Genomic DNA, 27952 nt, shown 5'->3' with positions numbered 1-27952 from the left:
CAATGCCGGTTCGGATGAATGCGGCGTGTGTGCGGTATCTCCTCTGGTTACGCGGTATCGGCAGTAATTAGGATGGTTTCGCTTTCCACTCATTGGCCGCGTCCTTCTAGGCGTCTAGTTTTCCTTCCAGTCCATGAGCAATCGGAAGCTTGTTGCTCTGTCGGAAGGTTTTCAATGCCTATCACGCGTATCAGCTGCTGTGTTGAGTGGTTATATCATCCAGCTCACGTGCTGCCTGCGATAAGAATGTAGAACGTGGCGCCACGTACGGTGTGTAAACTGTAGTGACGGGCATACACCATCAAGACGTGTAGGTTTGTTACATGGTGCGTAGGGGTAATCGATCGCCACCAAAGACATGGCCATGGGGACCGACCGCGTGCAACAACAGTGCCTTGTAGCAACGGCGCTCCTTTTGATGAATTGCCCTCTGCTGTTCGCAATTCACCTGTCGGAACGTTACTGTAGTGCGTTCCCTCTTGTCGTGAATACCTGGGGATTCTCCAACGCTACACTGCGAGGTATGCGGATGATGTGCTCCTTGTGTGTTGAATTCGTGTCAACAAAGCTGTGCGATTACTTACGAACGGAGGTACACGTACATGAGCGCCGCGCGACAATGCATACACATTTCTACAGATTATAAATTTGTGCATGTGCACCAACAATGAATGAACTACCAGCATGCTGAAACGCCGAAAGTTGGTGAAAATGCAATTATTGTATGCTGGTTGCAACGTACGCATGTAGTAATTTCACATATGCAATATATAGGGTGTAATTCGACTGCGATCGATGTTATGGTTCACGAAAAAGCGCGTCTCTGCGGAGCGAGGCATTTCATTTCATTTCATTTTTATTCCTTAAAGACCCTATTGAAGCGGTATTACGTAAGGGGTGGGTACATCACATATGACCATAGGTCGGCAAAAAAATTGTAGCTCACTCGGACTCACTCAAGAAATATGTTTTGCTCTGGGGGCTCTCTCGTGCTCAGACTCACCAAAATTTTCCTCAGCTGGACTCACTCGGACTCAATCTAAATAGCACATTACTCAGCCGGACTCACTCAGACTCAGACGGCTTGACCTGAATCTGAGTGAGTCGACTCATGAGTCCGTTAGGGTAAAATTTGCTGTTGCGATCACGGTGTCAATGCTTTTTAACGCCAATATCTCCCATAATCGGTGCTCTACGGTGTTCCATTTGATCTTGTACCGTGTTATACTAGTTATCAGCGGTATCTAGTAAGGACATTTTTATGAAATACACGACTCACACGAGATATTTATATCATGAACTTCCCGTAGAAGAGTTTGCGGGTGAGGTCATGGCAACCCCCCTCTCCCCCAACTCACACCTCTGATGAATAAATATTGAGATGGCGTATGAATGCTAGTGCGCTGCGATATATGTGGGTAGACTTGAGGATAATCTTAAACCTATATAAGGCTGGCAGTAATGCTGAACATGAGTCGATAGGACCATAGGTCGGCAACAACAAGTGGAGCTCACTCAGACTCGCTTAAGAAATATATTTTGCGTTTAGAGCTCACTCGGACTCGGACTCACCAATATTTTCCTCAACTGGACTCACTCGGACTCAGACTCATTAAAATTTTCTCAGCCCGACACACTTGGGCTGATACTCACCAAAATATTACTCACCCGGACTCACTGAGAGTCAGACTCGTGGCCCGATCTGAGTCGGAGTGAGTCCGAGTGAGTTGACTCATGAGTGAGTTTGCCGACCTATGCATATGACTAGCTCATAATAGTAATAATCTCGTAATCAGTAATAGACTGTAACAACAATTTTCATTTATTTATTTTTGCATGCAGCGTGGGAAGTGCTGACCGTAGAGAACGGGACAGCGCTGGATGCCGTGGAGCAGGGCTGCTCGCAGTGCGAGAGGGACCAGTGCGATGGCACAGTGGGCTATGGTGGCAGCCCGGATGAAGACGGCGAGACAACCTTGGATGCGCTCATCATTGATGGGTCGGTGTAGACTTGCCCTCTGGATTACCAGGGGCAAAGGGATTTGGGCTGGTTCGTTCGAACACCGATACTGTCCCCATAGTGCTTAAACGACGCTGATAGGTTACGATGGCGGCATGCACACACTACATTCTGTTAGCTTAGAAGTTACACGTGCACTGTCGTTTAATTGCTTATATGTCCGCATTGCGTAGATGGGTCCCAGTTCCATTACCTCAGGTTGATAGCAGTATATATGCCAGGTAAAGAAATGTACACTATTTGTCTACAAGTCTGAATTGCATTACTGGTGATAGCCATGTCCTGAGCCATCACATGTCACCCCTTAGGTCCAGTAATAATCTTATCGAGTGGATGCCTCAACAGGTTCTATTGTCTCCCCAGCCAAAGGTTGACCTCATCTGAAAGAGTACATAAAGCATTGCTTGCAAAGTGACAAAAAAAAATGCATACGTGGTACAAATCTCTACTTTTACAGCCACTGTTGAAATACACTTTTTGGGCTCTACATGTACTTTCAGAACTCAAGGAAGCAATGTGTCTTCCTGCAGTGCATAATTACCCTGCTACATTTCAGATCCACAACATGTTGAACTTTCTGAGTTCATAATAGCAATAATATTGTTACGAATATATTTAACTTATTTACAGTATGGAGTAGTCCAGCAATCAAGATGGCGGTTGCGTATTTTCAGAACACCGACACGTCGTCTGCCTCTTCTTCGCACACCTCACCACAGTCATAGCTGCGACCCCGCTACATCGACCTCCGGCGGCGAAAGCGCCGACTCAGCGCCTGTCAGCAGGTGGTGGGCGAAAGGTACGGCTTCAGGCGAGCGACGTGGACGACATTGGAAGACGTAGAGGGCGCCATATGGTCCAGAGGGGCGATGTCATAGGTAACCTCAGTCACCTGGCGTAGCACACGGTAAGGGCCGGAGTACTTGGGCAGAAGTTTTTCGGCGAGGCCAACATGCCGAGATGGAGACCACAGGAGAACGAGGTCACCCGGATTGAAGCGAACGTTCCGGTGGCAACTGTCGTATGTATGTTTCTGGCGGAGTTGCGAGTCCGAAAGGCGTCGATGGGCGATCTGACGGGCCTTTTCGGCTGTGCTAATAGCGTGGCGAGCATATTCGGTGGACAGGTGGGCAGGGGTGGGTACGAGCGTGTCGAACGGCAAGGTCGGTTCTCTTCCATACAAAAGGTAAAAGGGAGAATATCCAGCAGTGTCGTGGCGCGAGCTGTTGTAAGCAAAAGTGACAAAGGGTAGCGCAATGTCCCAGTCGCGATGATCACTCGAGACATACATGGCGAGCATGTCAGTGAGCGTGCGATTCAAACGTTCTGTGAGTCCGTTCGTTTGGGGATGATAGGCCGTCGTAAGCTTGTGCTTGGTTGCACAAGAGCGAAGTAGGTCCTCGATTACCTTGGATAAAAAGTAACGACCTCGGTCCGTGATAAGTTGACGAGGAGCGCCGTGATGTAAGATGACGTCTTGGATCAAAAGCTCGGCGACGTCTGTAGCGCAGCTGCTCGGGAGAGGTCTCGTAATGGCAATACGGGTCGAATAATCCGTAGCAACGGCGACCCATCTGTTACCGTTGTGAGAAAGTGGGAAAGGTCCCAAAAGGTCGAGGCCGACACGAAAAAAAGGCTCAGCAGGTACGTCGATAGGTTGAAGGAGCCCGGCGGGGTGCACAGCTGGCTTTTTCCGGCGTTGGCACGACTCGCAAGAAGCGACATAACGATGTACGGAACGGTAGAGGCCGGGCCAGAAAAAGCGTCGGCGGACACGGTCGTACGTTCTGGCAACACCAAGATGGCCGGCTGTTGGTACATCATGTAGTTGCTGAAGTACGGTCGAGCGGAGATGAGTGGGTACTACAACTAGTAGTTCCTGTCCCACTGGGCGCATGTTCCGGCGGTATAAAATGCCGTCGATGACGACGAACATGCGAAGCGAACTGTCCGTCGAGTCAGTATTCAGGCGGGTGATTAGATCTCGTAGGGACGCGTCACGCTGTTGCTCGTCATCGATGTTGCCGAAAGCGGAGAGCGAGGAAATACAGATGGACGTGTCATCCGTTACGAGGTCTGGATCGTCGACGGGGTACCGAGAAAGGCAGTCGGCATCTTGGTGTAGACGGCCGGACTTGTAGACCACTGTGTACGTGAATTCCTGGAGGCACAGAGCCCAACGAGCTAGGCGCCCTGTTGGATCTTTGAGTGCTGAAAGCCAGCATAGAGCGTGGTGGTCTGTAGTAACGGTGAAAGGGCGACCATATAAATAGGGGCGGAATTTACCAACTGCCCATACAAGCGCCAGGCACTCGCGCTCAGTAATAGAGTAATTGCGTTCGGCAGGAGAAAGGAGCCGGCTGACATACGCAAGAACTCTATCATGACCGGATTGACGCTGGGCTAACACAGCGCCAATGCCGTAACCACTAGCGTCGGTGCGGACCTCGGTTGGAGCGGACGCGTCGAAGTGGGCGAGGATCGGCGGTGTGGTGAGCAGCGTAATGAGGCGGGAAAAAGCACTGGCTTGGTCAGGACCCCACGAAAATGGCACATCTTTCTTGAGAAGGTCAGTGAGGGGGTGGGCAATATCTGCGAAGTTTCTGACGAATCGTCGGAAATATGAGCATAGGCCCACAAAACTTCGAACGTCTTTGGCACAAGTTGGCACGGGAAAATCGAGGACAGCGCGTACTTTGTCGGGATCGGGTCAGATGCCGGATGAGTCGACGAGATGCCCTAGAATAGCAACTTGGCGATGGCCAAAGTGGCACTTCGATGAATTAAGTTGTAGCCCAGCCGCACGAAAGACTGAAAGAATAGACGACAGTCGGTCGAGGTGAGACTCAAAGGTGGGAGCAAACACAATGACGTCGTCCAGGTAACAAAGGCAGATAGACCATTTAAAGCTGTGCAAAAGCGTGTCCATCATCCGCTCGAACGTGGCCGGCGCATTGCACAAACCGAACGGCATGACTCTGAATTGGTAGAGACCGTCAGGCGTTACAAAGGCGGTCTTCTCACGGTTGAGGTCGTCTACGGCGATTTGCCAGTAACCAGAGCGTAGGTCTATCGAAGAAAAATAGGTAGCACCATGAAGGCAGTCCAAGGCGTCATCGATACGAGGAAGCGGGTAGACATCCTTTTTGGTGATCTTGTTTAAATGCCGATAATCCACGCAGAAACGCCAGGTGTTGTCTTTCTTTTTAACTAAGACTACAGGGGAAGCCCACGGACTCGAAGAAGGCTCAATAATGCCTTTTGTGAGCATCTTGTCGACCTCCTGTTGAATTACTTGGCACTCTGATGGTGAAACTCGGTAAGGACGCCTGTGAATTGGAGCTGCATCACCGGTATCTATGCGGTGCTTGACTTGCGAGGTTTGACCTACGGGCCTACCGTCAAAGTCAAATATGTCAGAGTAGGTCATAAGGAGGTCACTGAGGTCTTTAACTTGAGATGGCAAAAGGTCTGAGGCAATCATCTTGGTTATGTTGTTGTGCAGTGTAGAAGAGGTGACTGCGTCGACTCTATGCGGGTTTGGAGAAACGACAGCGGGCAGTTCGGGTGACACCGATGAGATCTGGCACTCGTACGACGGTGACAGAGTAGCGAGAGCAATCCCTTGTGGTAGGACTTGAGGGCTCAGTCCGAAGTTCAGAAGAGGAAGGCACGTCTTGTTCGCTGTAATAGTTACAACTGTGTACGGAGATGAGACGTTGCGGGCCAGTAGAACACTGGGAGAAGGAGAAACCACGTAATCACCATCCAGTACATTGGGATAGGGTTCAACAGCGACGCAAGTTAGGGCTTGTGGTGGCAGACGAATAGCCTCAGCACACGAAAGTTTCGTCTGAACCACCTCCGACACGTCGGCGGACGCAGGCATGTCAAGTTGTACAACACCGGCCGAGCAGTCAATGACAGCTGAGTGGTCAGACAAGAAATCGAGTCCGAGGATGACATCATGAGGACAATGAGCGAGAACATGAAACAGAACGGACGTCTGGCGGTCGGAGAACCTCACACGTGCCGTGCACATTCCGAGTACAGCCGGAGTTCCCCCACTAGCGACACGTACAAATAGGGACTCGGGCGGCGTAAGGACCTTATTTAATCGTGCACGGAGATAAGAGCTCATAATAGAAATATGTGCGCCGGTATCAATGAGGGCAGTAACAGGCAGGCCATCCACTTCCACAGCAAGCAGGTTCTGGTCCGTAGTGAGGGTCAGCAGAGGGTTTTCAGGTCGGGGGTCGAATGCAGCATCACCTCCGGGAGCTGCATTGCTCAGTTTTCCGAGTATGGGCGTCCAGTAGGGCGAGGCGACGAATGGCGACGGGGCTGAGGTGACCGGGAGCGACGATCGTGTGGGGACGGCGAACGGCTGGAGCGTCGGACCGATGTCGTAAGAGCCTCATCGTATGGTGCACCGTCACGAGCGGGAAACTGCAGGGGCCGGTGGTTGTCGCCACGTCGATAGCCAGCAAACGAGCGAGATGAAAAGGTGCGAGAACGACAGTAGCGGGAAATATGTCCTACACCGTGGCAACGAAAGCAGATCGGCTTGTCGTCCTGCGTTCTCCACTGGGCAGGGTCACGATAGCGGCGAAACATTTCCGGTGCACGAGGAGGCGTTATGGAACTGACACGAGGTTCCGTCAACGAACATACCGGCTGCAGTCCGACATTTGCAAGCTCCTCCCTCACAACCTGCTGGATCAACGAGACCGTTGGTCGAAGATCATCAGATGGTCGCGTCAGCAAAGATGATGGCGACGCCGCCTCGATTTCTCGGCGCACGATGCAAACTACGCTCTCGTTGGTAGGCGGTTGACCGCATGGCGGCTGAAGGTCCTCGCAGGATGATGTAGCGGCCGTGTTCGGAAGTCGCATGAAATGCTGGGCAATGCGGCGACTCTTCAGCTCTTCGAACCGGCGGCACTCTTTGATGATGTCGTCCACGGTTGAGCAGTCTTTAGACACAAGTAAATTAAAAGCGTCATCCGCAATTCCCTTGAGCAAATGGCTTACTTTGTCAGCCTCTGACATGTTGGTGTCGACACGACGGCAAAGGGCCAGGACGTCAAGGATATAGGAGACGTATGATTCGGTGGAAGTTTGTGCCCGACAGGAGAGTTCTTTAGAAGCGGCCCACTGGCGTCCGACGGCTCTACCAAATAGGTTGCGAAGCTTCTGTTTACAGGCATCCCAACTTGTTAAGTCAGCTTCATGAGCCTGAAACCACGCGCCTGCTGTTCCGCAGAGATAGAAGTCAACGTTGGCGAGCATCATTGTAGGGTCCCACCTGTAGACCGCTGCAAACCGCTCGTACTTCGCAATCCAGTCATCGACGTCAATGTGGTCGGTGCCGCAGAAGTTACCGGGATCGCGCGGTTGAGTCAATACGACCGGCTGTACCGGTTGTACCGGAGTCGCGGTCGAAGCGGCAGCAGCAGAGTTGCTTTCTGTTGACATATTGAGGCTGTCCAGGACACGTCCGCTGCGGAGTTCCGTCTTGCGTAGTACCCAGCACCACCACCAAAATGTTACGAATATATTTGTTGCAATGAAGACGCCGATATGCGAAAGCCGTTTATTGCAGCTCATGGCAGAAACACATATGACACGACACAGCTTGGTCGCCGCGCTTTTAACAGGATAACAGCGCCAACAAAGGATGCGCGCGCAGGCTCTGCGCACTGAACAGCAGAGGGCAGATAATAGTCACAGCCACGTGTGACGCGATTACAACACTCCCCCACAAACAAAATCACATTCAATGGTACATCAGTCGATCTGGTGGCCGTGTCACCCGTGTGCTACGTCTAAGTACAGGAGGGGTGTGCGGCGGTTGTGGTGACGACACTGGCGGTTGTGCTGAGCAATTTCCCTTTTCCAAAATATCACTGGCATGCGGCAAAGACATTTCATCACCACAGTCTTCCACATACTCGTCATGTTTCAAAGAAGTGCAACGTAGGTGATCGGCATGCACAAAGCGCGTTTGTTTATCAACATTCACCAGGTACGTTACCGGAGATTTCACGCTCACAATGTTTCCAGGTCGCCACTTTACAAGTTCACCACGAACAGTACGCACGAGCACACGATCGCCCACAGAAAATGCTCTAGGCTTTCCCCTACGTTTATTTGCACTGCGCACTTCTCTCTCGGACTTCGAATTGATCGTACCTTCCATGTCTGGTTTGAGCAGAGAAAGTCTTGTCCGCAGCTTTCTCTTTAAAAATAACTCTGCTGGTGTTTTACCAGTGAATGTGTGCGGCGTAGTTCTGTACGCGAAAAGGAAGTTGTCAACTCTGTGTTGCAAGGATCTGGAACTGTGGCTCCGTTCATCCTCTAGCAGTTGCTTTAGCAATGACTGCTTAACAGTCTGCACGGCTCGTTCTGCTGCGCCGTTAGATTGAGGATGATAAGGCGGAGTCAAAGTATGTTTGACCCCGTTTGCCTGCAAGAAATCATCAAACTCTTTCGCTCGAAACTGTGGCCCGTTGTCCGTATATCTCCTGAGGCAACCCATAGCTTGCAAACAATGACCTTACTGTTTCAATGGTCTTTTGCGCCGTTGTTGAATTCATTATTTTGACATCTACCCTCTTGGAGTGTGAATCGACTGCGACCAGAAACATCTTGTTTTCTTTTTCTGCAAAGTCGAGGTGCACTCGCTCCCAACTGTTAGTGCACCACCTCCATGGGGTCAGTGGCGCTGGCTGGCCCACTGGCCTTACACTCTGGCAGATGTGACATTGTTTTACAGTTTGTTCGAGGCTGCTGTCGATTCCGGGCCACCATACCATTGACCTCGCCAGGGCCTTCATTTTACTGATTCCCATGTGTTGTTCATGTAACAGCAACAGTACTTCCTGTTGAAGAGCGCGGGGTATAACCACTCGGTTCTCCCAAATTAAGCAGGCATCATCTACCGAAAGTTCAAACCGTCTTACAAAGAACGGTTGATACTGCGCATCTACCGACCGCGGCCAGCCATGCCATGTCATTTCACGCACAGCACTCAAGACAGAGTCCTTAGATGTTTCATGTGCGATGTCCTTTGCAGTTAAGGGCAATTCTCTGGCAGGAGAAAAGTAAAAAATCTTATCTACATCATCCGTGTTTTCAGACAATGGTAGACGCGACAAGCCGTCAGCATTGCTAATCTTTGCCCCTGCTTTGTGCACAATGCGGAAACGGTAGTTCGACAGAAAAATGGCCCAGCGGTGGACTCGCGCCGCTGCCACAGCACTGCTGTGATGTCTAGCTTCAAAAATTATCGTGAGTGGTTGATGGTCAGTGATAATAACGAAGCTGCGGCCATAAAGATACTTATGAAATTTCTTTACGCCGAAAATGATGGCGAGTGCCTCTTTCTCAATGTGGGCATAGTTTCTTTCCGCCTGTGACATTGATCTGGAAGCGAATGCGACCGGACGCTCAACGCCATTCACTACGTGCGATAACACCGCGCCCAGCCCGTAAGCAGATGCATCACATGTCAGCTGGATTTCCTTTTTTACGTCATACAGCTCCAAGACTGTTTCTTTAGTTAGCAACTGCTTACATCGCCTGAAACAGTCATCGCACTGACGCGACCACTGCCATATGCTTCCCTTGCGTAGAAGCTGGTGAAGCGGTTCTAGTTGTCCGGCCAAATTGGGCAAAAATTTTGCATAGAAGTTCACTAGGCCCAAAAATGCCCTCAACTGGGTCACATTGCTCGGTTTCGGTGCTTCAAGGATTGCTTTTACTTTATTCGCCGTGGGATGCAGACCGTGTTGGTCTATTTCGTGCCCTAGGTATTGTACCCTTTCTTGAAAGAAAACGCATTTCGCCACATTTACTCGGATCCCGTGCTTGCTCAGAGCATTTAGCACTTCCTTCGTTCGTTTGTAGCACTCTGGTAGGTCTTTCCCAGCAATCAGCACGTCGTCTAAGTAACAGGCTGTGCCAGGTATGCCCTGCAAAACCTGATCCATGACTGCCTGAAACATAGCAGGCGCACTCGCAACGCCGTACGGCAACCGCCGGTATCTAAAGAGACCCATGTGCGTGTTAACCGTTAGAAGTTCTTCGGCATGCTTGTCCAACTCCAGCTGTAAATAAGCTTTTGCCAAGTCTAACACAGTGAATACAGTTCCTCCCACCAGGGATGCAAAGATATCCTCAGGAAGTGGCAAGGGATAGTGATCTACCTCGATGCACTTGTTCACACTGACTCTATAGTCACCACATATCCTTATTTCTGGTCCATTTTTCTTGGGCACAATTACTAGTGGCGTTGCCCAGGTGCTGTGCCGCACCCGGTAAATTACTTCAGCCTTCTCTAGTTCCGCCAGTTCTTTTTCCACTTGTTCTCGCAAGGCATACGGTACAGGCCTCGCCTTACAGAAAACTGGAACTGCATTCTCTTTCGTGCGAATGCTACCCTTGTATCCTTTTATAGCACCATAGCCTGCTTGAAAAACATCAGCGTGCTGTTGTTTTAATGATTCTACAGCTCCTTGAGTTTTTAGAGGCGCGACTGCTTGTACTTTAAGCGCAACCTCATGCAGTTTCTGCAAGGCATCAGGCAAGTTCACTTTTATCTTTGCGAGCCAGTCACGACCGAGGAGCACCGGCATGCGCACCCCTTCTTCATACTTGGCAATGACAAGTGGTAGGCGGTGGCTTTGCTTCCCGCACTTCACATCGACTTGGGCAACGCCCCTTACATTGATTGCGGTGCCGTTGTACACTCCGAGTTTTACGTCCTCACAGTTGTACGATAGGTCAGGGAAGTTCTCTGCGAAGTCTTTCTCAGACATGATTGTAACGGCAGCCCCCGTGTCCAATTCCATCGGTACTTCGTGACCGTTTATGATTACTTTTACTACTATGGGAGGCGGACTGCCTGCTCTGTTTGTTTGACATAGAGTCAGCAAATCCTGCAAATCCTGCTCTGTTGCCGGTACTTCTACAGCATGAACAACTCGCGTTTTGCACATTTTTGCGACATGACCACGTTTAGAACACTTAAAACAAGCACTTTTTAAAAATGGACACCTTGTAGGAGCGTGCTGACCACCGCACCTATGACACTCTACTGCAGTTTTTTGCGTATAGTTTTTTTCCAGTACCTTGCTTGTTGCGTTAGGCTTCCCTTGGCTTCCTTGCCAGTACAGTTGAGCGTTGCTGGCCCCGGCGCTGTCGCACAGCATGTCCTGGGTGTCCTTCTGTGCAGCCTCCATGGCGGTGGATACCTTGCACACCCGTTCCCAGGTGACCTCGTCGTCGGGCAAGGCGAGAAGACGGCATCGGATGGTGTCGCTCCGTAGTCCGGCAATTAGGCGGTCCCGTAGCGCTTCTTGGAGGAAATTTCCGAAAGAACATGTCGCTGCGAGCCTCTTCAATTCCACAAGAAACTGTGCGATGGTTTCATTTGACTCCTGGTTCCGCCGGTAGAAGTGGTATCGCTCGGTGACCACAGACCGCTTCAGGGCGTAGTGCTGTTGCAGCACCTTCTTGGCGTCTTCGTACTTTACTTCGGTGGGCGTTTTCGGCAGCAGTAAGCTACGCAGTGTCACGTAGGCCTTCTCTCCTATTATGGTCAGGAAGACTTCAAGCTTCTTTCCGTCGTCTATTCCATTTGCTTTCGCAAATAGTTCGAACCTTTCTAGGTAGACGTCGATGTTTCCCGAGTCCGGGCAGAACTCCGGCAGCTTGCCGTAAGTGGTGGCCATAGCTTCAGTGCCGCTTCATCCCATCCTCGTCGCCAATGTTGCAATGAAGACGCCGATATGCGAAAGCCGTTTATTGCAGCTCATGGCAGAAACACATATGACACTTAGAATAACAGAGAGCTGAGCTAGTTGGTACGTATTCATTCTAAAAAGAGACAGGGCGTGCAAACACGGACACAAGAAAGAGATCAGGACACCACAAACGCCGACTAACAACTGAAGAGACGCACAACGGCTGAAAAGAAAGAAGGCACGAAAACTTATCTGCGCATGCCCATGCAACCAGCGAACCTATCAATCCGGCACGCGTGGCGGTCTACGTGGAAGATAACTGTTAAGGCATTTGATTTCATCTTTATGCAAGTTAATCGACGGTTGGCTCACGCATGCGCTACCACTATTCTCAATATGCCATGCTTCAATCATCAGGCGCGTTTCTTCATTTCTATGCCGGTACAACACTGCGCATTCATCGAATTTTGGCGTGCACTTACAATCTCGACAATGTAATGATAGATTAGAAGGTGAGCCTCCTGTTAGCGATCTCTTATGTTCCAACAATCTCTGGTTAATGCATCGGCCCGTCTGTCCTACGTAGAAGCGGCCGCAGCTGAAATGGACCTTATACACCACACTCGTACGGCAATCAGTGAATTTGTTGGTGTGTTTTAGGAAACAATTATCGGTCCGCTTCTTGTCTTTTACTCGCTCATTCTTCCTCTGCACAGCGGCACAAATCTTACCTAGCTTATTGGCAGCCGTGAAAACAACATTAACGCCGTATCTACTTCCTACTTTCTTTAGCCTGTGAGATATGCAATGAATGTACGGAATACCTACGACACGTTTCTTCCTATCGCTTTCTGCAACCATGCTCGGACTTAACACAATAGACTTCTTTAAACGCTCAGCGACCGTGGCCACTGCATCACGAGGATACCCTACATCTAAAAGACGCGTAACCTGTGCGCTAAAGCTATCACTCATTTTGTGCTCACACGACTTGGTGAGGGCTGACTTAAGGCAAGACATGGCGATGCCGTTTTTTACAACCTTCGAGTGCTTCGACGAAAAATTTAACAGCGGTTTGGAAGATCTAGGAGAATACTGCCAGCACACGTGGTTCTTCTGGAACGTTAAGGAAATGTCTAGAAATTGTATTCCATTATTCTGAGGCACCTCTTTAGTAAAGCTCAGCCCTCCTCCATTTAATTCAAATTTTTCGCTCACGGAAGTTACCACCTTTTCAAAGTCCTCATCACTACAAAAAATCAAGTAGTCGTCCACATAACGAAAAACCTTAATAACCGAATTACCTAAGGCGCCTTCCAAAAGATTGTCAATCTTGCTAAGGTATAAATCACTAAGAACCGGAGCAACCTTAGAACCAATACATATCCCTGATTTCTGCACATAAACGCCTTCCTTCCAACCTACCAGCGTCGACTTTAAATATATGGAAAGGATTTCTAGAAATGCCCCGGTAGAAACACCACATTTATCGGTGAAAACCGTCTGGTCGCCTTGTTCGTTAATACATTCATTAACACATTTTAACAAGTCCTTATGCGGCAAAGAATAATATAGGTCTTCAATATCCATACTAAAAGCTTTACAACAGCCGGGGTTCTCCTCTGAGAGGAACTGAACTAGCGCCTGAGAATTACGCATACGAAAAGGGTCTGAAAAACTCAAAGAGGTTAAGCAGTTCTGCAAATAACTAGATACAGCGGCTTGCCAGGTGCCTTGCTCTGAAACGATTGCTCGAAACGGAATCTCGTTCTTATGTGTTTTGGCTGAAAAAAACAATTCTAAAGTAAGTGATTTAGCCTTCTTGACATTACAAGCTATTCTCTCAAGATTATGTCTTAACAAAAGGTCGACAGCACGTTGCCTAACTACCGATGGCTTAAGTTTCACCGTCCTAAAATTCTTTTCTATGGCTGTTAATGCTTTTTCTGAGAACAAACTGTCCGGCATAATTACAAAATACCCTTCCTTATCTGAAATTACTGGCCTGAGTTTCTTCTCGACAAAGTAATTAACCAAAGGCCGGATAGGATCAGAACACTTGAGATGCATATTAGAACCCTTGATGCTAGCAATGCAGTCTGAAATGCAGTGGGAACGCTCTTCTTCAGGAACAAGTCTAGTGATTGTACGCGGCAAAGTTAAAACGTCTATTGGTTTCAGGTTCGGCTTAAAACAGTATTTAGGACCTAAGGCTAGGGTTTTGCAGTGACTATCATCTAAGGCAGCTCCTCCAAGGACTAGCAAGTTATTTTGCGGTGAAACAGTAGAAATAATCTTCCTCTTACATGGTTGAAGTTCTCGAAGTTTTACCCTCCATATGAATTCCGCATGCTGGTTAGCTACCCTCATCCAGTCGGCGTACATCTGCTTCTGGCGGCGATCGTCACGCGAAGTCGAGCAACGGACCTTGAGGCATTCCTGGTAAAATCTCACTTGACGCCATGATTCCGCGGTCAATATGGCACATATCCTCCTGGCATGTCCGGTAGATGGTTGCAGAAAGCCGCACAAAAGCTGAACTTCAACTGGGCAAACTCTATTTTTAGAAAACCATGAAAAAGTTCTAGCACGGACCAAGCAAATAGCAATTAAAGAAGCCAAAGAGGCAGGATTGTTCAGATAAGTAGGAGAACACGGAAAAGGGCTCAGAGTACTAGAAATGAAGCTTAGAATAACAGAGAGCTGAGCTAGTTGGTACGTATTCATTCTAAAAAGAGACAGGGCGTGCAAACACGGACACAAGAAAGAGATCAGGACACCACAAACGCCGACTAACAACTGAAGTGACGCACAACGGCTGAAAAGAAAGAAGGCACGAAAACTTATCTGCGCATGCCCATGCAACCAGCGAACCTATCAATCCGGCACGCGTGGCGGTCTACGTGGAAGATAACTGTTAAGGCATTTGATTTCATCTTTATGCAAGTTAATCGACGGTTGGCTCACGCATGCGCTACCACTATTCTCAATATGCCATGCTTCAATCATCAGGCGCGTTTCTTCATTTCTATGCCGGTACAACACTGCGCATTCATCGAATTTTGGCGTGCACTTACAATCTCGACAATGTATTCCGTACATTCATTGCATATCTCACAGGCTAAAGAAAGTAGGAAGTAGATACGGCGTTAATGTTGTTTTCACGGCTGCCAATAAGCTAGGTAAGATTTGTGCCGCTGTGCAGAGGAAGAATGAGCGAGTAAAAGACAAGAAGCGGACCGATAATTGTTTCGTAAAACACACCAACAAATTCACTGATTGCCGTACGAGTGTGGTGTATAAGGTCCATTTCAGCTGCGGCCGCTTCTACGTAGGGCAGACGGGCCGATGCATTAACCAGAGATTGTTGGAACATAAGAGATCGCTAACAGGAGGCTCACCTTCTAATCTATCATTACATTGTCGAGATTGTAAGTGCACGCCAAAATTCGATGAATGCGCAGTGTTGTACCGGCATAGAAATGAAGAAACGCGCCTGATGATTGAAGCATGGCATATTGAGAATAGTGGTAGCGCATGCGTGAGCCAACCGTCGATTAACTTGCATAAAGATGAAATCAAATGCCTTAACAGTTATCTTCCACGTAGACCGCCACGCGTGCCGGATTGATAGGTTCGCTGGTTGCATGGGCATGCGCAGATAAGTTTTCGTGCCTTCTTTCTTTTCAGCCGTTGTGCGTCTCTTCAGTTGTTAGTCGGCGTTTGTGGTGTCCTGATCTCTTTCTTGTGTCCGTGTTTGCACGCCCTGTCTCTTTTTAGAATGAACACATATGACACGACACAGCTTGGTCGCCGCGCTTTTAACAGGATAACAGCGCCAACAAAGGATGCGCGCGCAGGCTCTGCGCACTGAACAGCAGAGGGCAGATAATAGTCACAGCCACGTTTGACGCGATTACAACAATATTTAACTTATTTACAGTATGGAGTAGTCCAGCAATCAAGATGGCGGTTGCGTATTTTCAGAACACCGACACGTCGTCTGCCTCTTCTTCGCACACCTCACCACAGTCATAGCTGCGACCCCGCTACAATATCATTTTTATTATTAGTATATTAGTCGAGACATGGTAGTCTGAATGGCTTGCAATGCTAAACACAAAAGGTTGAGGTCCATGTGCTACGCGGTGTCTGATAAGCAGTCATCTGCCACACTTTCCCGTTCTGCCAAGGCACTGAAGAGAGCTTACTGTGTTGCCTTGAAAGAGAGATTCGCTAGACATTTGTGCTGGAGGTACCGTACTTTGTTGCACAGATGCTCATTTTCTAAACTGTTTGATCACACCCTGTACATTGTATGCATTCTGGTAATGAGTGCACCAGGTAAAATAAAAGCTTCGAGCCATTCTGATGACTCTTGTCTGCTGTGCCTGCTCCCAGATACTGTCCTTCATGTCCTGGCTTGCACTTTGCAGCCCCAGCTACTCGATGGGGGCTGTGGGTGACTTGCGCCGGGTGAAGCATGCCATCTCCGTGGCACGAGCAGTCATGGAGCGCTCGACTCATACGTTCCTCGTTGGCGAGAAAGGTACGGCTTTTCTTTGTTTGGCGAGGAGATGTGCTCATTGCGATCTGCAACACCGTGGTGGCCACAATTTCTTCGTTCACTGATGAGCTCTTGTCATTTCTCTAGTGCCAACTGGTTGCTACTGACTCGACTATTAATTTGCTTAATGAAGCCAGGGTTCTACTTGCCCTTCTGTTCTTGCTATCTGGCGACCTGGTGATTAAGAACGTGCTTATGTGAACATGAAAAGCCACCGCAGTGGCCCAGTGATCGGCGGCTGACACGGAAGATGCAATTTCGCTCCTGGCAGTGGTGGTCGTACTTTGATGGAGGCTAAATGTTGAAAGCCCGTGTTCTGTGCAATGTCAGTGCAAGCTAAAAAAACCCCAGGTAGTTGAACTTATCTGGAGCCCTCCACTAGAGTGTGCCTCATTATGATATCATGGTTTTGGCACCTATAACCCAAAAAATTATTTTACACGAATGTGAGATACAAAATTGAGAAAGATGCAGTTTTTTGTGTTTCTAAAGTGTTTTCTTCTTTGCATTCCATGATTGCAAACACAAGACGTTTTGTCTTATACTCGATATTCGTGTTTGCCATTTTCTTAAATTTTTAGTCCATTTCCTGCTTTGTATTCTTGAACTGCTTGTTGTCTTTGCTGCTGCCAGAGTGGCAGAGCAGCGTGAGTACACTATCTTCCCAAACTGTGCCAGTGCAGCCACCCAGTTTGCGGTTGAGATGGGCTTCCAGGAAGAGTCGCTCGCGACAAACCACTCCAAGCAGATGTGGACTGAATGGAAGGCCAACAACTGTCAGCCAAACTACCGCCAGGTCAGTGGCTACAAGTTCCTTAGATGCCATGAGATTGTGAGCAGATTGTCTGGAGGTCATGGCTCTTGCCAAAATTGCAATTTGCCTGCCTGTGATGCAGAGAGCTAGCGTGTGATGTTGTAGTTAAAAGCACCAGAAGTGATTACGTCCATCATATATCACCTAGTTTTCCCAGAGCACTAGTTCAAACGTTATCTGCATGATCGAATGTTCATATTTTCACAAACAGTACACTCGTGAAACAGGACAGCCTGTTCATGTTAGATTAAGCAGGCATTGCGCGGACACGGAGAAGAAATTACCGAAAGCAGTGGCACACTGTTATAATGTGGCAGGTCACAACTTCAATGATTGCAAACTTTACATACTTCAATGATACTTTCAGTCCCCGAGAGACATAAAATATACAGTGAAAGACGCAGAACGACCGGACCAGGTGACTCCAGCAGAACCGTTTAATCCGCAGTGTCTGCCTCGGCACACAACACCAAGAAGAAGAATAGCGATGATGATGGCTATGTACAAGTGAGAACGATGAAGTACGTTAAATGTGCTTACACTAACTTCCCCCCCCTCTTCGAAGCGGCCAGCCTGGCCGCAACTCAAAGATCGTTAGAACGAGCAGTGAAAGGCTTCATGTGAGAGACATGAACAATTTCTGTGGTACGACGACGATGGTCAGTGACGGCCTGAAGCGGGGTGACAAGATAGTTCACTAGAGAAGTTTGTTGTAGAACGGTGTAGGGGCCAATGTACCGGTGAAGAAATTTCTCGCAAAGCCCAGACGTCCGAACCGGGGTCCATAGCAAGACTTCATCTCCGGGATGGAAGGCCACGTCGCGTCGTTTACTATCGCAGCGATGTTTTCGTTCCTCCCGAGTAGCTTCCGTGTTTCGACGAGCAATTTCACAGCAGTGCGCGACTCGAGCTGCAGACTCTTCTGGTAGGGACGCATTGCACGGAGCAGGGGCAAAAAGAATGCTGCGTCGAAGACGGAGGAGGCAGATCGTCCATACACGAGGAAGAAAGGACTGTAGCCAGTAGATCGTTGTATCGCAGTATTGTAGGCGAAAGTGACGAATGGCAAAATGTTGTCCCAGTTTTTGTGGTCAGGACGTAAGTACATAGAAATCATGTCAGAGAGCGTTCGGTGGAAGCGCTCAGTAAGGCCATTTGACTGCGGGTGGTATGTAGACGTGGTTTTATGCTTCGTATTACTCGCCCGCAGAATTTCGTTGAGAACCTCAGAAATGAAGGCTTTGCCACGGTCACTCAAAAGAACGCGAGGAGCTCCGTGGCGCAATACGATGGACTGCAAGAAAAAGGCAGCGATTTCTGTAGCGGTACCAGAACGAAGAGGCGCAGTCTCGGCGTATCTTGTTAAGTGGTCGATTGCAGTGACGATCCAACGGTGACTGGACGGCGTCAACGGCAAGGGACCATACAAGTCAATTCCGACAAATTCGAAAGGTGTGGTCGGACAGGGAAGAGGCTAAAGGAAACCGGCGGTAGGGGATGTGGACCGCTTACGGTGCTGACACGACGTGCACGAGCCCACGTATTTGGCTACCGTTGTGGATAAGCCAGGCCAGAAACAGCGGGTCTTGATGCGGTCGTAGGTCTTGTGGAATCCTAGGTGGCCGGCAGCAATGTCATCGTGAAATGCTTCCAAAACTTGAAGACAAAGGCAGCGGGGCAGGACTGGCACCCACCTGTTACCCGTGGAATGATAAATATGGCGATGAAGCACCCCATCTTGCAGGCGAAATTGTCGAAGCTGGCGTCGCAAGCGGCTGTTGGGTGGTTTAGTGATGCCGCGAAGGTGATCAATGAAAGTTCGACAGTAGGAGTCTGCCCACTGAAGTGAACGGAAATCGGAGCGCGAAGAAAGTTTCATCTGATCCAGCAAGGTGATTGAGAGATGGTGTGAGGCAGGCAGGACGTCGGAGCCAGTCGAGGGAGATGCGGAGGACGCCTTGTCAAGAGAGAACGAAAGTGGGCATCGGGACAGCGCGTCGGCATCGTGATGACATTTGCCAGACTTGTACGTGATAGTAAAATTGTACTCTTGCAAGCGTAATATCCAGCGCCCTAGACGTCCTGACATATTCTTCATTGATGACAGCCAACACAGTGCATGATGGTCGGTGACGATGGTGAAGTGCCAACCGTAGAGGTACGGGCGAAATTTCTGTATCGACCAGACGATAGCCAAGCACTCCTGCTCCGTGATCGTGTAGTTCCTCTCAGCTGTTGACAGGGTCCGGCTAGCGTATGCCACAACCTGCTCTTTAGAGGCGGCATCACGCTGCAGAAGCACTGCACCGATGCCTTGTGCGCTTGCATCGGTGTGGAGAATAGTGGGCGCTCTCTCGTCAAAGTGGCGAAGCACTGGTCCGGAAGTCAGGCGTCCTTTGAGGGTTTCAAATGCATACTCGCAGTCGTTCGACCATGCGAATGAAGCACCAGCGACTAAGAGCTTATTTAGGGGACCCGCTATGGTAGAAAAGTTGTGTATGAAGCGCAACAGAACCATATCTTATTTACAAGTTTAATACACACCAGCCAGTAGGTATAAATGTTTCAAAGGGAGCTCTTGAATCCATTCGATATAGTATACACACAACAAAAACCAGTGAGAAGGAAGCCTTTCTTCTATGAATTTGTAACCATCGTTATCAATGTGAAATTGTCACTATCGGGTGGTACTCACTTATGACAACCGTAATTCAGCAAAGCTATTTCTTCTTGTGCACTTTTGTCGCGAATCCTCCCCCCACCCCCTCCACTTTCTTTATTTCTATTTTTTACTGTTTCCTCTTTGCTTTTGAGTCACCCAAATCGACATGCCAGCCCATCCTTCTCCCCCACCCCTGTTCCCTTCTCTTTTCTTTGGGTTGGAGGAGAGGGTACAAAACATTCACATACATGCGCTAAGGTAGGCAGTTGCAGCCTTGAAGAAGACGCTTGTCGAAACATTAGAAAAGAAAAGGCTCCAGCAACACGCTGCATTCATGAATTTTTCATCTCTTCAAGCTTCGATCTTCGCCTGCTGCCTTTTTTTTAATGCATGAGGGCCGCTTGACACTATGCTCTTGAGGCAGTCCAGTGCTCCTCTTGGTGCTTTTCCACTTTCCTTGGCAATGAGGCAGCTCACACCGTGGTTTGAGGACTCGCACGTCAAACCATGGAGCCGTCTATACTGGGGTCAAGGAGAGACTGCATGGTTAGTTACAAAGAAATTGCAACACATTACAGATCGGAAAGGGCTCAGTATCCCTCCAGCCACCCATTTTAAACAGGCAACAAGCAGTGGGCAGTTTCCTCCTCAACCCAGTGGCATACAGCCACTTCTACCCAGGACATCATACTGATTGGTGTAGGCTACGTAAGGACAGAGCGGACCTATTACACATTCTGTTAGCATGCCTCCAGATGCCGCACCAAGGTTGCGCAGCAGCCAGCAATGAGCAGTGGGAGACGGTTGTTCTCATCCTAGCCCCACGAGGCCTATGCAGGGCAGTCCAGCTGGCTGAGGACGATGCCAGGACCCAAGGGCCTGACAGCGTCCCAATAAACCACCCAGTAAAGTTATTTCCTCCTCCTTTATACATCTTGATGCCAGCGGGGTTCTGTGTGCGACGTTCCTAGCGTAACAGCTGTCTGTTGGTCTGCTGAAGAGAGGCGATAATGCCAACATGAAAAGAGCTGTTGTGTTCACCATTAAGAATAAAGGGATGCTCACTCATTGTGCACCACTCAACCTCTTCCACTAGGTTTCGTTTCATTGGCATCACATGAAGGGTGGTGAGTGGTAGACACAACGGAGGATCCTCTCTTGTGGGTTGATGTGGTTGCACACTTTACGTGGAGTCTGGGAGAGTAAGCGGCGAGGAGCATCACACAGCTGCTGCTGTACCTCATTGAACAGCGAATTGTGGTTTGGAAATTGTGGCCGTGGCATTAGACGCTTGTAACATTGCTTGTACAACACATCTGCAAAAAAAGTTCTTGCGGCTCTATGTTGAGTGTTGAGTATAGCTACCACTGTGTGACGAATTTTCAAGCTCAGTGTCGTTTAGGGGCACAAATGAAAACAGGTACATTACAACTATTTAAAGGCGCAGGCTGTGTTCTTTGTTTGCGCTTTGAAATAGTTACAATGAATCTCTATCAACTAGCTCGCCTATCTACACTCCTGAAAACTGGTACCACACGTAGTAGTCATTCAGGAAAATGCAAGTTGGAGGAACTGTTGGAAGAGGTATGCCACATCTGTGTGCTTAGATTAGACAATACATATCAGCATTGCCTCACACATTCGTTACATAAAAGAGTTGAGTGCAATAGAATTAGCGATTGGGTTGGTATGCTTTACAGAATGTGGTTCCAGATCCACGGACGAGTTGTGGTCCGTACCAGCCAGCAGAGCAGCTGTCTGTAGACAGGGATGCCTGCCCATCTGCAGCCAGTGAGCATAACCACGACACCATTGGCATGGTGGTCATCGATGCCAACAAGAGGCTAGCAGCAGGCACCTCCACAAATGGCATGAACCACAAGATCCCTGGGCAAGTTATTCACTGTTGCCTTGGAAAACAGCCTCGGAAATAGTGTTCTTCAGTACAGGCACGTAGCCAGGATTTTTTTCGGGGGGGGGGGGGGGCCCGAGGCCTAATTGTTCGAAAGAAAGTCTTTCCATGGCAAAAAGAAGAAAAAGTGGCCCGGAAATATAGAAGGTTAGACGAATTTCGGGGGGGGGGGGGCCCGGGCCCCCCCCCTTGCCTACGTGCCTGCTTCAGTATGCAATATGATTAATTCAAATTAACAACTTGCACATCTGAATGTCACAACAGCCTGTGCACAAAACCCGCTGTACAAGAATAACAAGGCTTTGTTGGCTGATTTGTATGTGTTCGCTTATTTAGTTTTCACTGTATACTATAATATGTTTCACCAAAGGCCACTTAATAGTGTGTGCTTGATATTTCTGTATATCTCTTCCCATACAATGTGCAGTTTTCAGGTTTGTTATTTGTCAGTAAGTCATTAGACTGAATCAACTACGGTAGAATCTTGGTAATACAAATCTCCAAGGGTGCTGCTGTGGTGGTACAGTGGTTATGGTGCTCGGCTGCTGACCCGAAAGTTGCGCATTTGATCCCAGCTACAGTGGTCAAATTTCGATGGACGTGAAATGCGAGAGGCCCGTGCACTGTGCAATGTCATTACATATTGAAAAATCCCAGGCCGTTAAAATCTCCGGAGCCCTGCACTACAGCATGCCTCATAATTGTATTGTGGTCTTGGCACGCGAAACCCCAGATATTATTGTTGTTATCACTATTATTAGAAACTCACAGGGTTGCAAAAAATATTCATATCAGCTGAATTTCGTATCACCAGAAAACATTAAAATCCGGTATGCCAAGTGAACAAAAATCACAGTGACAAGCTTCTTATTTAGAGAAGCGAAAACCACTCAGAAAAGCCATTCATTTTTGGCACAAGAAATCTCTTATGTACCTCTGCTTCTTCTTTTTGGTATGGTCACCAAGTGTTTGGCCATTTTATGTTTCTCTCCGTTTCTCAAATATTGAAGACCAAGGTTATACGGTGTCACAGGTAAAACTAGTGACCAGATACATGGCGAGCACTCTCCCCTTTGCATAATTCAAGCAGATGGGCCTTTGTGATGCCTGATGATTTGCAGTTGTGCATGCATTTCATAGATATGGTTTCTTTCCGCCAATGTGGCAATCATAAAAAAAGCATGTTGATGGGAGTCATACTGATTTCTGCGCATTTAGCGCAGAAATCTGTATGAATTTTTGTCTTGGTAAATTCAAACTAGAGGAGCACAGAAGCATGCCAGGCTGCTTTAGACATCTTGCTTGCAAAAACCTGTTTGACATAAGTCAGCCGACACAGCGCAAGCCAAAAGCATGCCGGCCGAACTTTTTTTGTAAAGCTTATGAATTTGGATTTATCTTAAACTTGTACTTATGTTGCATCAATATTTAATAATAACTTCAATTTGTGGAAAACTTGTAAATATCCCGGTGGTGAGAGAGGGGATGCTTACTCCTTGCAAGTTCTTGTAGACAAGTTTTCTGAGGAAAGGCTGCATTGGCAGCAGCAAAACCACTGTGATCTAAAAACTATGTGTTGCTTCTTGGCCACTGCTGTTTAGAGTGTTCTGTTGTTTGTGCTCTGTGTCCGAGTGTAAATCACCAATAATAAAGCTTGTGTGTATGCTTTAAAATTGTAGAAACTATCCCACTTTTGCCTCTCAATGTCATGTCTGCGATTTCACAAAATTAAAAGAAAACAACTACAGCTGTTGAAATAGGTGCTGATACAAAATTTGTAGTTTTGTTTGTTTTTTAAATGGCGCGCATGTAAACAAGCACGAGCAGTTCAGTCAGCTAGATAACAAAATATATTCTGTATGTCTTTTTCCCAATTTAAATGCAGCTTTGCTTTGTAGGAGGAAGCCTCAGTTTAACCACCTGTGCACTGGCTGTGCCATGTGAAACATTGTAGTGTCCCGATTGGTGCATTGCAGCCGTATCGGAGACTCGCCCATCCCTGGTGCAGGTGCCTACGCTGACCAGGAAGTGGGCGGGGCTGCAGCCACTGGCGATGGTGATATCCTCATGCGCTACTTGCCGAGGTGAGCTGTGGCCACCTCTGTGTCATTTCCTTGTTTGTAAGGGCCACTTGAGGCAAACATTGAATGCAACTAGACTGGTTAAATATCTCTTGTCAAGCTCTATCTGTGCTTGACTAAAAGAATAAGACGAGGGCTGCTTCAGTGATGTGGCTTCAGTGTCTGTAAGAGCTTTGTTGCGCGCCAAGCCTCTTCATTTGGCAACAGGTGCATACTCTCACTTCACACCTTCCAGCAAAAATTTGTGGAATTTGGGCTTCGTGGCAAATGTGAATTTCCACACTGTTAACGCATGACGCTTGTAATTCAATGGATAACCTCGTAGTTTCCATGAACTAATTCTAAAACATTTAACTAGAGGCTATGTTTCCAGGCTAGCTCTTTCAGAAATGTTGTGCCCTGGAAACTTTTGTCTTCCTCAGATATGCAACACAATAATCTTGCTTTGCTTTATTGTTTGGCATTGTTTTAAACGATTTGTTACTCAGGACTTTAGTTTGATTTTTCTATGTAGCAGATGTTTCTTAAAAGCAGTTACAGTAGTATGCAGCGTTAGTTGCTGCAGCGTAATAATAAATAGTCATCATCGTGTAATACAAGCAATTTAATATGTGTGCCATTATATGTGTTACATATGCTATATTCAGGGTGCCATGGTTAGCAAGGCATTAACGAAATGTATGTCAGGTGTCATAAAAACACAAGGAGCAGCACTGTGGGTGTGGTGTATAAATTGGAAAAAGCAAAAACCCTTTTGCTTTTTTTTTATTTTGTGATTAATCCATATGGTTCTTTTTATGGACATTCTGCATTGTACCGACTACGTACAGATGAACAAACCGTCCTTGAAATGGCGAGACCAACAAGGAGTAATTGTTTAAGGTAAATTTAGGAGAATGTGCCGAATAGTGAGTTAGTGTCGGAATTGTGCCTGCATGATGCTGGTGCCATGCAAAGGAGACCTGAAGGAGAGTTGCATTCTGTCCTCCTGCAGCTTTCATGCAGTGGAGAGCATGAGGCGTGGCATTGACCCCCAGACTGCGAGTGTGGCCGCCCTCCATCTCATAGTGCGGCACCATCCAAAGTTTGTTGGTGCACTGGTGGCTGTCAGCATCGATGGGACTTACGGTTGGTATCCTGAGCATGTTTATACAGATGTGTGTCCACGTGACAAACAGCTTTGTGGATTGTTACTCTGAGGACAGTAAGCAGTTCAGCATGGCTGCAAAGAGCACCTACGTGACAGATGAGGCAAGCAAGCAATAGAGCTAGAAAGAACTTTCTAGAGGTTATTTCTGTGCATACTATCGGCAGACTGGCTCAAGAGCATTGGCAAGATGGAAGCTGTAAAGTAGTGTAGTTTTTATTGCAGTGGCTGTTGCTTTGTGCAAATGGGACAGTGACAGGTAGTACTTGTTTTCTCCATGGAGGAAAGAAACAACATGCGAGAGGCTCTGAGGTCGCGTTTTCTGGAGACACAAGTGCTGCAGTCTTAGTCGGTTGTCTTCCTTTGCTTCTCTAATCAGCTTTCTGGAGCAGATGGATGCAAGCTTCAGAGTTTTCACTGTGATTAGCTGCTGACGTGCGACAAGATCTCTGAAATCTCTGTAAACGTTTTAATAAAGCAGATCAGACACGTCTTTCCATGGCTTGTTGAAGAAGGCAGTGAAGACCACCACTGTGACAGCCTGCATGTGTTTCTCACTGACGCACTTGCAGGTCACAAACCCAAAATACAATTTTCAAGCTTGCACACTGCTGTGCAAAGGTGGCTTGTGCCATGAACGAATCGTGCGGTGAGAAAAGCCTGGGGTGAAAACTATTTTACTATTTTCCAGAAGCCGCGAGCTGCAATAGCTTCGCTGGTCCAGCTGCTATGGAAAACATGTATGTTTGGGTCAACAGTCCGAGTACTTCTTTCTGAAAAAATGACATCACTTTCACCACACTGTCTACAGTGCAGCAGGGCTGGCCTCTCCTGACCTTTCCTTTCTCTAACGTTTCCTAGAAAACAGTTTGCAAACAGTATGCATAGTGGTAAGACGCAAATTGCATTTGGCTGCACAGACAACACAGTCAAGTGGATGTTCCATGAACACTCATATCTTTGGTGGAATGGAAACAGCATTCTGCCTTGTGCTGTTAGTAATGAGTGTTGTTTGCAGGCATACCTCAAGCCTAAACTTAAATTGGGGACGACAGAGCGAGTCATGGATGGCAGTGTGATAAGTGTAATGTTAAGGAGCAAGAACAGAGCAGAGTGAGTCGGGGAACGAATGTGTGTTGAAGACATCTTAGCCTAAATCAAGAAGCATGGGCAGGGAATGTAGTGATAAGTCAAGATAACCGCTGGTGATTAGGAGAGACTGATTGGATTCCACGAGAAGAGAAGTGTGCCAGTAGGAGGCAGACAGTAAGTGGGCAGACGAGGTCAAGAAGTGCACGGGGGTAATGTGGCTGCAGCAAGCACAGGACCAGGGTAATTGGATAGGCCTTTGCCATGCAGTGGACGTAGTCAGGTCGATTACGATGACGATAGCACATCAGTGTTCCTACTGAGCTGCTGTGTGTGTGCAGTGGCCTGAGCAGGGTAGAGTGAACACGATGCTATTGCCATCTAACATTCCACTTGGTGCTGACTAGTGCAAACAATTTCCTGCTTACCGTAAAAACCGGAATATAGGTCGAATTTAAAAAAAAAAAACAGCCCTAAAAAGTCCACCCCCGTCTTATATACCGGTCATTGGCAGAAAAGCTTCGCAAGTCTGGCCACTATGGGCAACTGAAGTCAACTGCCTCCATCACCATCGCAATCATCAGCATTGCTATGTTTACAACCAGCCTTGTGCCGTGGGCGATCTCATTTTGAGTTTTTGTTGTCTTGTGAATCTCTTTGGGCTCCGAGGTGCTTTTGTTCTTGTTTTCGACGGGTGGCCGACGACAGTTCACCGTAGCGTTCAAGAAAACAGAGATCGAGTTCACGAAGGCATGAAGAAATCTGGTCTGAAGTGCTTGAGAGGTGTGTTGGGATGTTTGCGCACGTGAACGCGAGCGGGAGCAGTGAGTCACAAACAATAACTGAAAGTTTATCTTTGCACGGGTGTTCTCGCTCTTCTAATCTCGCCGGATACAATTTCTTTGTTGCTTCCTGCGATGCCGGTGGCTCTGGTTAGAGCGGCACGTATGGCTATGATCAGCGGGCAGATCGAAGTCACCACCGAAGCATTCGCTACTGGTGGACGCTGAAGGATCACACGACGTCACGCAGCGATCAGAAGAAAACTGTTTCGGTGCCAAACTACAGCGTATCTAGAGGTGGAAACGAAGGCTGCACAGTTTAGCCGGGAGCCGCGCTCGCGTCGTGTTTGCTACCGGTGACTTCAAAGTGCATCCAAATTAATGCTGTGAAGACGGTTGTGATGCTTTACGAAGATAATGCTTGAGCCCATCTTCTGGCTTTCTGCCATGTGGAACTTACGTGTAAATAAATGGCATTTTCACCGTTCACCATTTTAAATTGCGTTTGTTACACGGTAAAGGCACGTGCCTTCTGATACCTTGGCTATTCCACGTACTTTTTTTTTTTTATTTTCAGTAGTTAGAAGTGGGGGGTTCGACCTATATTCCAGTTTTTACGGTAGATGTGAGGCACAAAGCGGAATGGTCACAGTGCACTGAATGGGGTTTGTGCTTTCTTTCATTGCAGGTGCAGCTTGCCATGGCATCCCATCATTTCCTTACTCAGTGGCAAAGCCAGAATACGGCACTGCTGTGGTGGAACATGTCAAGTGCACCAACTAAGTTTGTTCAGAACCAGCAAGAAAATTTTCATCCCAACTGAACCACCGCAAGCAAAAGCTTCAAAGCACTGACATCTCATTTCTGCAGTAAGAGGACACCTTATTTCGACGTGGTATGGCGATTCAGACAAACCTGCTCGCACGACTAAGTCACATCTAACAGACTTGACAAGCTGATGTGGCCAGCAGCTTTCAAGACAATGCAGCAAGATTCACACATTACTTGTCATGAACATTCGATGTGTGTGTGTTTGTGTGCACAGAGACATTGCTGCAGACTCACAAGATTTATAAATGCCAAGCAGTTCTCTGTTTGCTTAAATAAAAGAACAAGTGTGTATTATATA

General features: G+C 47.9%; 1 protein-coding gene across 1 annotated transcript; it reads left to right on the top strand.

The window, feature by feature from the left end:
• The first annotated feature begins 17 nt into the window (after positions 1–17).
• On the top strand, positions 18–27952 carry LOC119383958 (N(4)-(Beta-N-acetylglucosaminyl)-L-asparaginase). The gene is made up of 8 exons (XM_037652237.2): positions 18–521; positions 1843–1999; positions 16206–16318; positions 17020–17132; positions 21513–21703; positions 23701–23808; positions 24800–24933; positions 27512–27952. The coding sequence occupies exons 1-8, from the start codon at positions 359–361 to the stop codon at positions 27604–27606; spliced, it is 1074 nt and encodes a 357-aa protein (XP_037508165.1). The 5' UTR covers positions 18–358; the 3' UTR covers positions 27607–27952.

This window comes from Rhipicephalus sanguineus, chromosome 2 (assembly GCF_013339695.2).
Source record: "Rhipicephalus sanguineus isolate Rsan-2018 chromosome 2, BIME_Rsan_1.4, whole genome shotgun sequence".
NCBI lineage: Eukaryota > Metazoa > Arthropoda > Arachnida > Ixodida > Ixodidae > Rhipicephalus > Rhipicephalus sanguineus.
This window is presented reverse-complemented; position numbering and strand designations above follow the sequence as displayed.